This window comes from Salmo trutta, chromosome 26 (genome assembly GCF_901001165.1).
Source record: "Salmo trutta chromosome 26, fSalTru1.1, whole genome shotgun sequence".
NCBI classification, from domain to species: domain Eukaryota; kingdom Metazoa; phylum Chordata; class Actinopteri; order Salmoniformes; family Salmonidae; genus Salmo; species Salmo trutta.
The window spans coordinates 47,285,892-47,298,581 of record NC_042982.1 but is presented as its reverse complement, the minus strand read 5'-3'; the positions used below and the strand labels follow the sequence as shown (position 1 = coordinate 47,298,581).

The window sequence follows — 12,690 nt, the reverse complement described above, 5'->3', positions numbered from 1 at the left end:
TGACCTGTTGTACTACTGTGACCTGTTGTACTACGGTGACCTGTTATACTACTGTACTACTGTGACCTGTTGTACTACTGTAGTAATACTGTACTAGTTTGTATCCAGGTCGCTTTCGTAAAAGTGGATTCTAACCTCAGGGGTGAATAAAGGTGAAATCAAATGGTTTATTTTTTTGTCTGTTCCCCAGCGTCACCCCCAGTCTTCAGCCCTAACCCTGTCCGTCTGATCGCCACGCTGGGGAAAGACATGTTGTTGGGGTGTAGACCCCGAGCGTCTCCCAAGCCTCGAGTAACGTGGAGGAGAGGAGACCGACGCATTCAGCCCAGCAGAAGGTATGGATGGAATCTGGACTAAACATATTTATCTCTCTTGAGCTTTTCAGTTCAGGACTTCCGTCTGTTTCTGGGAAAATGATCCTAAAACGATTTTCTTCCTCAATTGTACACGAATGTTCAAAGAATATGTGTCTTGTGCTTTATCCTAACCTCCCCACATACACCCTCACGTTGGAGTGGTTTAAACAGAGAGTGGCCCTTTTATATGTGGTCTGTTGTTTCCATTAAGACTACAGAGAGTACAAAACTCTCCTGTTATTTCCATTAAGACTACAGAGAGTACAAAACTCTCCTGTTGTTTCCATTAAGACTACAGAGAGTACAAAACTCTCCTGTTGTTTCCATTAAGACTACAGAGAGTACAAAACTCTCCTGTTGTTTCCATTAAGACTACAGAGAGTACAAAACTCTCCTGTTGTTTCCATTAAGACTACAGAGAGTACAAAACTCTCCTGTTGTTTCCATTAAGACTACAGAGAGTACAAAACTATCCTGTTGTTTCCATTAAGACTACAGAGAGTACAAAACTCTCCTGTTGTTTCCATTAAGACTACAGAGAGTACAAAACTCTCTTGTTGTTTCCATTAAGACTACAGAGAGTACAAAACTATCCTGTTGTTTCCATTAAGACTACAGAGAGTACAAAAATCTCCTGTTGTTTCCATTAAGACTACAGAGAGTACAAAACTCTCCTGTTGTTTCCATTAAGACTACAGAGAGTACAAAACTCTCCTGTTGTTTCCATTAAGACTACAGAGAGCACAAAACTCTCCTGTTGTTTCCATTAAGACTACAGAGAGCACAAAACTCTCCTGTTGTTTCCATTAAGACTACAGAGAGTACAAAACTCTCCTGTTGTTTCCATTAAGACTACAGAGAGTACAAAACTCTCCTGTTGTTTCCATTAAGACTACAGAGAGTACAAAACTCTCCTGTTGTTTCCATTAAGACTACAGAGAGCACAAAACTCTCCTGTTGTTTCCATTAAGACTACAGAGAGTACAAAACTCTCCTGTTGTTTCCATTAAGACTACAGAGAGTACAAAACTCTCCTGTTGTTTCCATTAAGACTACAGAGAGTACAAAACTATCCTGTTGTTTCCATTAAGACTACAGAGAGTACAAAAATCTCCTGTTGTTTCCATTAAGACTACAGAGAGTACAAAACTCTCCTGTTGTTTCCATTAAGACTACAGAGAGTACAAAACTCTCCTGTTGTTTCCATTAAGACTACAGAGAGCACAAAACTCTCCTGTTGTTTCCATTAAGACTACAGAGAGCACAAAACTCTCCTGTTGTTTCCATTAAGACTACAGAGAGTACAAAACTCTCCTGTTGTTTCCATTAAGACTACAGAGAGTACAAAACTCTCCTGTTGTTTCCATTAAGACTACAGAGAGTACAAAACTCTCCTGTTGTTTCCATTAAGACTACAGAGAGTACAAAACTCTCCTGTTGTTTCCATTAAGACTACAGAGAGTACAAAACTCTCCTGTTGTTTCCATTAAGACTACAGAGAGTACAAACTTGTGATTGATAGATTAGTATCCAGGCTGTATTGGAAGGTGTGATTGATAGATCAGCATCCAGGCTGTATTGGAAGGTGTGATTGATAGATCAGTATCCAGGCTGTATTTTGATGTGATTGATAGATCAGTATCCAGGCTGTATTTTGATGTGATTGATAGATCAGTATCCAGGCTGTATTTTGATGTGATTGATAGATCAGTATCCAGGCTGTATTTTGATGTGATTGATAGATCAGTATCCAGGCTGTATTGGAAGGTGTGATTGATTGATCAGTATCCAGGCTGTATTGGAAGGTGTGATTGATAGATCAGTATCCAGGCTGTGTTGGAAGGTGTGATTCATAGATCAGTATGATGGCTGTGTTGGAAGGTGTGATTCATAGATCAGTATGATGGCTGTGTATGAACGTTTCTGTAGTCCCAGGATAGGAGATAACGTAGTATAAAGGGGTAGACGTTCCTAATTGTAGTCCCAGGATAGGAGATAATGTGGTATAAAGGGGTAGACGTTCCTGGCTGTAGTCCCAGGATAGGAGATAATGTGGTATGAAGGGGTAGACGTTCCTAGCTGTAGTGCCAGGATAGGAGATAACGTGGTATGAAGGGGTAGATGTTCCTGGCTGTAGTCCCAGGATAGTTTGAAGAGGTGAACACCTCTGTTCTATTATGGGGAGGAACATGGTCACATGTCTTGTTTACCACGTCTATCTCAATACAGCCTCGGAAGTGAAATGTCAACCAATCAGATAGGTTGTCTCCTTTCTTCTCCTTCCCAGAGAGGGATCCTGACAAACTTACACTGTGCAATTGCAAATGAGTTTTCTCTTGCTGTTTAATGCATCATATTTTATGAAAAGTGTGTGTGTGTGTGTGTGTGTGTGTGTGTGTGTGTGTGCGCGCGCGCGTGGGATGGGGGTTGAGCAGCGGGGTTGTGGAACATCAATCACTGTGAGTGACAGTAGCTGAAATGATAAGTCAGTGTTGAGCATTGAGAGGTAGTGAAAGAGGAACCAGGATGTTGAGAGGTAGTGAAAGAGGGACCAGGATGTTGAGAGGTACTGAAAGAGGGACCAGGATGTTGAGAGGTAGTGAAAGAGGAACCAGGATGTTGAGAGGTAGTGAAAGAGGGACCAGGATGTTGAGAGGTAGTGAAAGAGGGACCAGGATGTTGAGAGGTAGTGAAAGAGGGACCAGGATGTTGAGAGGTAGTGAAAGAGGGACCAGATTGTTGAGAGGTAGTGAAACAGGAACCAGGATGTTGAGAGGTAGTGAAAGAGGGACCAGCATGTTGAGAGGTAGTGAAAGAGGAACCAGGATGTTGAGAGGTAGTGAAAGAGGGACCAGGATGTTGAGAGGTACTGAAAGAGGGACCAGGATGTTGAGAGGTAGTGAAAGAGGAACCAGGATGTTGAGAGGTAGTGAAAGAGGGACCAGGATGTTGAGAGGTACTGAAAGAGGGACCAGGATGTTGAGAGGTACTGAAAGAGGGACCAGGATGTTGAGAGGTAGTGAAAGAGAAACCAGGATTTTGAGAGGTAGTGAAAGAGGGACCAGGATGGTGAGAGGTACTGAAAGAGGGACCAGGATGTTGAGAGGTACTGAAAGAGGGACCAGGATGTTGAGAGGTAGCGAAAGAGGGACCAGGATGTTGAGAGGTAGCGAAACAGGGACCAGGATGTTGAGAGGTAGTGAAAGAGGGACCAGGATGTTGAGAGTTAGTGAAAGAGGGACCAGGATGTTGAGAGGTACTGAAAGAGGAACCAGGATGTTGAGAGGTACTGAAAGAGGGACCAGGATGTTGAGAGGTAGTGAAAGAGGAACCAGGATGTTGAGAGGTAGTGAAAGAGGGACCAGGATGTTGAGAGGGACCAGGATGTTGAGAGGTAGTGAAAGAGGGACTAGGATGTTGAGAGGTAGTGAAAGAGGAGCCAGGATGTTGAGAGGTAGTGAAAGAGGGACCAGGATGTTGAGAGGGACCAGGATGTTGAGAGGTAGTGAAAGAGGGACTAGGATGTTGAGAGGTAGTGAAAGAGGAACCAGGATGTTGAGAGGTAGTGAAAGAGGGACTAGGATGTTGAGAGGTAGTGAAAGAGGGACCAGGATGTTGAGAGGGACCAGGATGTTGAGAGGTAGTGAAAGAGGGACCAGGATGTTGAGAGGTAGTGAAAGAGGGACCAGGTTGTTGAGAGGTAGTGAAACAGGAACCAGGATGTTGAGAGGTAGTGAAAGAGGGACCAGCATGTTGAGAGGTACTGAAAGAGGAACCAGGATGTTGAGAGGTAGTGAAAGAGGGACCAGGATGTTGAGAGGTACTGAAAGAGGGACCAGGATGTTGAGAGGTACTGAAAGAGGGACCAGGATGTTGAGAGGTACTGAAAGAGGGACCAGGATGTTGAGAGGTAGTGAAAGAGAAACCAGGATTTTGAGAGGTAGTGAAAGAGGGACCAGGATGGTGAGAGGTACTGAAAGAGGGACCAGGATGTTGAGAGGGAGCGAAAGAGGGACCAGGATGTTGAGAGGTAGCGAAACAGGGACCAGGAAGTTGAGAGGTAGTGAAAGAGGGACCAGGATGTTGAGAGGTAGTGAAAGAGGGACCAGGATGTTGAGAGGTACTGAAAGAGGAACCAGGATGTTGAGAGGTACTGAAAGAGGGACCAGGATGTTGAGAGGTACTGAAAGAGGAACCAGGATGTTGAGAGGTACTGAAAGAGGGACCAGGATGTTGAGAGGTAGTGAAAGAGGAACCAGGATGTTGAGAGGGACCAGGATGTTGAGAGGGACCAGGATGTTGAGAGGTAGTGAAAGAGGGACCAGCATGTTGAGAGGTACTGAAAGAGGAACCAGGATGTTGAGAGGTAGTGAAAGAGGGACCAGGATGTTGAGAGGTACTGAAAGAGGAACCAGGATGTTGAGAGGTACTGAAAGAGGGACCAGGATGTTGAGAGGTAGTGAAAGAGGAACCAGGATGTTGAGAGGTAGTGAAAGAGGGACCAGGATGTTGAGAGGGACCAGGATGTTGAGAGGTAGTGAAAGAGGGACTAGGATGTTGAGAGGTAGTGAAAGAGGAGCCAGGATGTTGAGAGGTAGTGAAAGAGGGACCAGGATGTTGAGAGGGACCAGGATGTTGAGAGGTAGTGAAAGAGGGACTAGGATGTTGAGAGGTAGTGAAAGAGGGACCAGGATGTTGAGAGGGACCAGGATGTTGAGAGGTAGTGAAAGAGGGACTAGGATGTTGAGAGTTAGTGAAAGCGGGACCAGGATGTTGAGAGTTAGTGAAAGAGGGACCAGGATGTTGAGAGGTAGTGAAACAGGGACCAGGATGTTGAGAGGTAGTGAAACAGGAACCAGGATATTGAGAGGTAGTGAAAGAGGGACCAGGATGTTGAGAGGTAGTGAAAGAGGGACCAGGATGTTGAGAGGTAGTGAAAGAGGGACCAGGATGTTGAGAGGTAGTGAAAGAGGGACCAGGATGTTGAGAGGTACTTAAAGAGGGACCAGGTTGTTGAGAGGTAGTGAAAGAGGAACCAGGATGTTGAGAGATAGTGAAAGAGGGACCAGGATGTTGAGAGGAACCAGGATGTTGAGAGGTAGTGAAAGAGGGACTAGGATGTTGAGAGGTAGTGAAAGAGGGGCCAGGATGTTGAGAGGTAGTGAAACAGGGGCCAGGATGTTGAGAGGTAGTGAAAGAGGGACCAGGATGTTGAGAGGGACCAGGATGTTGAGAGGTAGTGAAAGAGGGACCAGGATGTTGAGAGGTAGTGAAAGAGGGACCAGGATGTTGAGAGGTAGTGAAAGAGGGACCAGGATGTTGAGAGGTAGTGAAAGAGGGACCAGCATCTCCTTTTATCAGACCATGTTCAGTAAGTTATTCACCAGCTTAGGAACAATGACAGACATTCAATAATGAATTTGGGTGATTTTATCCCTCCTTCCCTCCCTTTTCTTCACACAAATGTCACTCTTATGTTTGAACAATTGGAGCTATTAGATATTGAACAAACTGAACAAAAATATTAACGCAACCTTCAATAATGTCAAAGATTTACAGTTCATATAAGGAAATCAGTTAAATGAAATAAATAAATTAGGCCCTAATCTATGGGTTTGACATGACTGGGAATACAGATATGCATATGTTGGTCACAGATATATATAAGGGAGGGGCGTGGATCAGAAAACTAGTCAGTATCTGGTGTGACCACCATTTGCCTCATGCAGCGTGACACATCTCCTTCAAATAGAGTTGATCAGGCTGTTGATTTGTGGCCTGTGGAACGGTGTCCCACTCCTCTTCAATGGCTGTGCGAAGCTGCTGGATATTCACGGGAACTGGAACACGCTGTCGTACACGTCGATTCAGAGCATCACGTGATCTGCGGTTGTGAGGTCGTTTGGACGTACTTCCAAGTTCTCTAAAACGACGTTGGAAGCAGTTTATGGTAGAGAAATTAACATTCAATTCTCTGGTGAACATTTCTGCGGTCAGCATGCCAATTAGGCACTCCCTAAAAACTTGAGTCATCTGTGTTCAGTGTGACAAAACTGCACATTTTAGAGTGGCCTTTTATTGTCCCCACCAAATTAAGAAGCTGATTAAACAGCTTATGATAGATATGCCACACCTGTCAGGTGGATGGATTATCTTGGCAAAGGAGAAATGCTCACTAACAGGGATGTCAACAAATTCGTGCCCAAAATTTGTGATAAATAATCTTTTATGTGAGTATGGAACATTTCTGGGATCTTTTATTTCAGCTCATGAAACATTTTGATGTGATTTTATTTGTTAGGATCCCCATTAGCTGACGCCAATGTGGACAGCTAGTCTTCCTGGGGTCTGACACACAACAGAAAATACATTACAGACAAAATACTTGACATACACACACACCACATGTTCATGTTTTTATATGTATGTATCAGTTACACATGTCAGAACAGACACACAACAAGTAGGTCACGTTGTGCCGTGAGGTGTTGCTTTATCTGTTTTTTGAAACCAGGTTTGCTGTTCACTTGCGCTATATAAGATGGGAGTTCCATGTACTCATGGCTCTGTATAATACTGTACGTTGTCTTGAATTTGTTCTGGATTTGGGGACTGTGAAAAGACCCCTGGTGGCATGTCTGGTGGGATAAGTGTGTGTGTGTGTCAGTGCTGTGTGTTAGTTGACTATGCAAACAATTTGGAATTTCCAACACATTAATGTTTCTTATAATAACAAGATATCACAGGACCAACACTTTACATGTTGCCTTAGTATTTATGTTCAGTATACTCTATATATATATATAAATATATATATATAGAGAGTAAATTACTGAAAGTTTAGACTCTCATGAACACATACCCTCTACAATGCTCACCAGCCGTGCAGGATACGTTAGAAGGGACAATTGAAGCAATGCAGATCAACTATTCTACACAGACACACAATTACCAGGTTACCTGATGAACTTACCTGGTGTTTTCCAGAACATTCCAGTATTTTCCTGATGCATTTCAGTCACTTACTAATTGTTACACCTTTCCCCTTTCAAATCAAATTAAATTGTATTTGTCACATGCGCCCGAATACAACAGGTGTAGTAGACCTTACAGTGAAATGCTGAATACAACAGGTGTAGTAGACCTTACAGTGAAATGCTGAATACAACAGGTGTAGTAGACCTCACAGTGAAATGCTGAATACAACAGGTGTAGTAGACCTTACAGTGAAATGCTGAATACAACAGGTGTAGTAGACCTCACAGTGAAATGCTGAATACAACAGGTGTAGTAGACCTCACAGTGAAATGCTGAATACAACAGGTGTAGTAGACCTTACAGTGAAATGCTGAATACAACAGGTGTAGTAGACCTCACAGTGAAATGCTGAATACAACAGGTGTAGTAGACCTCACAGTGAAATGCTGAATACAACAGGTGTAGTAGACCTCACAGTGATATTCTGAATACAACAGGTGTAGTAGACCTTACAGTGAAATGCTGAATACAACAGGTGTAGTAGACCTTACAGTGAAATGCTGAATACAACAGGTGTAGTAGACCTCACAGTGAAATGCTGAATACAACAGGTGTAGTAGACCTCACAGTGAAATACTGAATACAACAGGTGTAGTAGACCTCACAGTGAAATGCTGAATACAACAGGTGTAGTAGACCTTACAGTGAAATGCTGAATACAACAGGTGTAGTAGACCTCACAGTGAAATGCTGAATACAACAGGTGTAGTAGACCTTACCGTGAAATGCTGAATACAACAGGTGTAGTAGACCTTACCGTGAAATGCTGAATACAACAGGTGTAGTAGACCTTACCGTGAAATGCTGAATACAACAGGTGTAGTAGACCTTACAGTGAAATGCTGAATACAACAGGTGTAGTAGACCTCACAGTGAAATTCTGAATACAACAGGTGTAGTAGACCTTACAGTGAAATGCTGAATACAACAGGTGTAGTAGACCTTACAGTGAAATGCTTACTTACAAGCCCTTAACCAACAATGCAGTTTTAAGAAAATACCTAAAAAGGTAAGAGATAAGAATAACAAATGATTAAAGAGCAGCAGTAAAATAACCATAGCGAGGCTATAAACAGGGTATTACGGTACAGAGTCAATGTGGAGGTTATTTACAGGGGGTACCGGTTATATACAGTGGGTACCAGCCTTCCCTGTAGCTCAGTTGGTAGAGCATGGTGTTTGCAACGCAAGGGTTGTGGGTTCAATTCCCACGGGGGGCCAGCACAGAAAAAAAATGTATGAAATGTATGCATTTACTACTGTAAGTTGCTTTGGATAAGAGCGTCTGCTAAATGACTAAAATGTAAAAATGTACCGGTACAGAGTCAATGTGGAGGCTATATACAGGGAGGTACCGGTACAGAGTCAATGTGGAGGCTATATACAGGGGGGTACTGGTACAGAGTCAATGTGGAGGCTATATACAGGGGGTACTGGTACAGAGTCAATGTGGAGGCTATATACAGGGGCTACCGGTACAGAGTCAATGTGGAGGCTATATACAGGGGGTACTGGTACAGAGTCAATGTGGAGGCTATATACAGGGGGTACCGGTACAGAGTCAATGTGGAGGCTATATAAAGGGGGTACTGGTACAGAGTTAATGTGGAGGCTATATACAGGGTGTTACGGTACAGAGTCAATGTGGAGGCTATATACAGGGTGTTACGGTACAGAGTCAATGTGTAGGCTATATACAGGGGGTTCCGGTACAGAGTCGATGTGCGGAGGCACTGGTGTCGAGGTAATATGTATATGTAGGTAGAGTTTTTAAAGTGACTACACATAGATAATAACAGAGAGTAGCAGTGGGGGGGCAATGCAAATAGCTGTTCAAGAGTGTTATGGCTTGGTGGTAGAAGCTATTTAGGAGCCTCTTGGACCATGTTAGTTTGTTAGTGATGTGGACGCCAAGGAACTTGAAGCTCTCAACCTGTCCCACTACAGCCCTGTCGTTGAGAATGGGGGCGTGCTCGGTCCTCTTTTTCCTGTAGTCCACAATCATTAGTCATCAATCCTTAGTCTTGATCACGTCGAGGGAGAGGCTGTCATCCTGGCACCACACGGCCAGTTCTCTGACCTCCTCCCTATAGGCTGTCTCAATAATGATGGAATTGGAGTCTTGCCGGGCCATGCAGTAATGAGTGAACAGGGAATACAGGAGGGGACTGAGCACGCACCCCTGAGGGGCCCCCGTGTTGAGGATCAGCGTGGCGGATGTGTTGTTACCTACCCTCTCCACCTGGGGGCGGCCCGTCAGGAAGTCCAGGATCCAGTTGCAGAGGGAGGTGTTTAGTCCCAGGGTCCTTAGCTTATTGATGAGCTTTGAGGGTACTATGGTGTTGAACGCTGAGCTGTGGTCAATGAATATCATTCTCACATAGGTATTCCTTTTGTCCAGGTGGGAAAGGGCAGTGTGGAGTGCAATAGAGATTGCATCATCTGTCGATCTGTTTGGGCGGTATGCAAATTGGAGTGGGTCTAGGGTTTCTAGGATAATGGTGTTGATGTGAGCCATGGCCAGCCTTTCAAAGCACTTCATGGCTACAGACATGAGAGCTACGGGTCTGTAGTCATTTAGGCAGGTTACCTTAGTGTTCTTGGGCACAGGGACTATGGGGGTCTGCTTGAAACATGTTGGTATTACAGACTCAGACGGAGAGAGGTTGAAAATGTCAGTGAAGACACTTGCCGGTTGGTCAGTGCATGCTCGGAGTACACATCCTGGTAATTCATCCTGGCCCTACGGCCTTGTGAATGTTGACCTATTTTAAGGACTTACTCACGTTGGCTACGAAGAGCGTGATCACACAGTCGTCCGGAACAGCTGGTGCTCTCATGCGTGTTTCAGTGTTATTTGCCTTGAAGCGAGCATAGAAGTTATTTAGCTCGTCTGGTAGGCTCGCGTCACTGGGCAGCTCTCGGCTGTGCTTCCCTTTGTTGTCTGTAATAGTTTGCAAGCCCTGCCACATCCGACGAGCGTCGGAGCCGGTGTAGTATGATTCGATCTTAGTCCTGTATTGATGCTTTGCCATTTTCAAGTCATTTTACATCTTTTCTTAATAGCCTTTTTTACACAAAAACTTGGTTGCCGTTTCTGTGCTACAATGTTTAAAAATATCATTACTCTTTCTGTAACAATATAGCTAAAACCACTATATTTTGTCAGTATCAGAATAGCCTGTCATTTCAGTCATTCGTGTGGTATTAAAAAGTATTGGCTAATGTCTCCAGTCATGTAAAATGACGTAGAAATGCATAACGTTTTATAAAAGATAACGTTTTCCTTGATCAGCAAATCATTTGATTCATGCAATGCTCATTCCATCTCATCATTCATGCTGCTTTCAAATGTTATTTACGTGGTAACTCAGTCACCTACATTCATTTTCAAATGTATTTATTTGAATAGATTAGGGAAATTAATAGTTGAACGAGTTATTCAATACAATGCATCATAATTTAAGCCAATTTTCAATGCTATTTGTGATATAATTTGCTGATTTCTCAGCCAGATCTGGTTCTTGGTCCCCCCTTGGGGAGGGTTCAGTGCTCACGTTGGTGAAAATGGTGATGAATTATACTGTAGATGTGATAAAGTACACTAGAAAGACGTGAAACATTCACAACTCTATGTTCAATTTGTTTTGTCATAGATCAAGAGCAGATTCAGGTTGTTTAGCAATCAGAGAAGAAATCACAAAGGGTTGTGGGTAATGACCAATGACCAAATCATTCCATTGATAGAAACTCAAGTAGTACTGTATCTACAGTATAATATAATACTAACTGCTTGGTACTTGCCTCAGTAGATGTCAATAAGCTCAACCCAAAGAAAGATAATGGTCAGGCATATGAAGGTATACCTACATATCTGAATTTAGAATTTTTGTATTTATTTTTGGAAACAGACTAAATGTATTCTGTTCCATCATGTTAAACAATGTCCCATGTCTGATTTCTGAATATTCAGACTTACATCTCTGACACCGAGGGTGAATGACCGTAATGCTTCTCATTAACACCTTAAAGTACATATAGACTGAGATAAACAGAAGACGGACGCATCTCTCCATGTCTCGGCCAGGGTAACATTCTCACAGGTTTGTCTGTCTGTCTCTGCCATTAGCTATGGGCAGGAAAGACTGCTGTAAAGCCATGCAGGGAGAGAAGTTAAATTCTGGGCAGAGCAGGGGTGGAGGAGTGGAATCGAAGCAGTTCCATCCATCTGCATTTATCAGACGTTGACAGCTGTGCTGATTTTAAGAGGCAATCTGCGATTGTTACATCTATTTTTAGACTTTTAAAGGTGCAATATGCAGAAATCACTCTGCCGTTTCCTGGTTGCTAAAATTCAAATAGTTCCCTTAATTTCAGTTTATGTGACAAAACAAGCAAGAGAATCATTGTACCATCTAAACCGCTGTGAAATATTTTTTCAATAACCCAAAATATAGTATTTTCAGTTTGACGCTGGTGTACAAAACTGAAAGCAAAAGTTGCAAAAACTTCTTCGACTTGCTTTCAATGAGTGACATATCTATGTTTCACATTTCTATGTGAATTTGGTGGGGTCAACTAAAAATGACATATTGTTAAGCAGCTTTTAGCCCTTCATTCATGAAGAATATAACATAGAAATGCCTCATGGGCTTAGTTCAACTGTCGTACCCCATCAGAGCCCAAAATATAACCTGGTTTTGCTACAGTGTTTGTAAACAAACACTGTATAGCCTTAAAACATGGTTACAACTATCATTTAAATCTCATTGATGATCAATCTTTGCATCCATAGCTCTGTCTTTGAATTTGAGTGTGGTTAAATTTTTCCAGCCTTATCTCAAAGCTGTTTACCAAATCAGTGGCGGGTATCCACTTTGCTATTGTTTGAAATGCAGATTGCCCCTTTAATGAATGTTTGTGATTAACATGGATTTCTGCTAATGTTCAGCGCTTTTACCTCCTTAATGGAAAGTATTCATCCTGTTAGTTTAGACTCAAATGTGGCAGACAGACAGACTCAATTGAAAGCCAAAAATCTCTCACTCACTCGCTCACTCGCTCGCTCACTCGCATACACACACACACACACACACACACACACACACACACACACACACAAACACATATGGAGTGTTTAATAAACATTATTTAAGATTATTTTTTTTGTAATTTCATTTAGCAATATTTTTATATAATGTCTGTTGATTTAATTCCTACAAAACCTTGTCCTTTCACCAGACTTAATGAGCATTTCCTTAATGTATTATTCTTATTATTTTATTCAGTCAGGTTA

General features: G+C 42.8%; 1 protein-coding gene across 1 annotated transcript in view; it reads left to right on the top strand.

Annotated features, from left to right (window-relative positions):
* Positions 1 to 12,690, top strand: part of LOC115163940 (contactin-5) — a 509,156-nt gene that overhangs the window by 359,771 nt on the left and 136,695 nt on the right. The window contains exon 12 of the mRNA XM_029716131.1: positions 191 to 335. Within this exon, the coding sequence (XP_029571991.1) occupies positions 191 to 335 (145 nt within the window). The remainder of the gene's footprint in view (positions 1 to 190; positions 336 to 12,690) is intronic.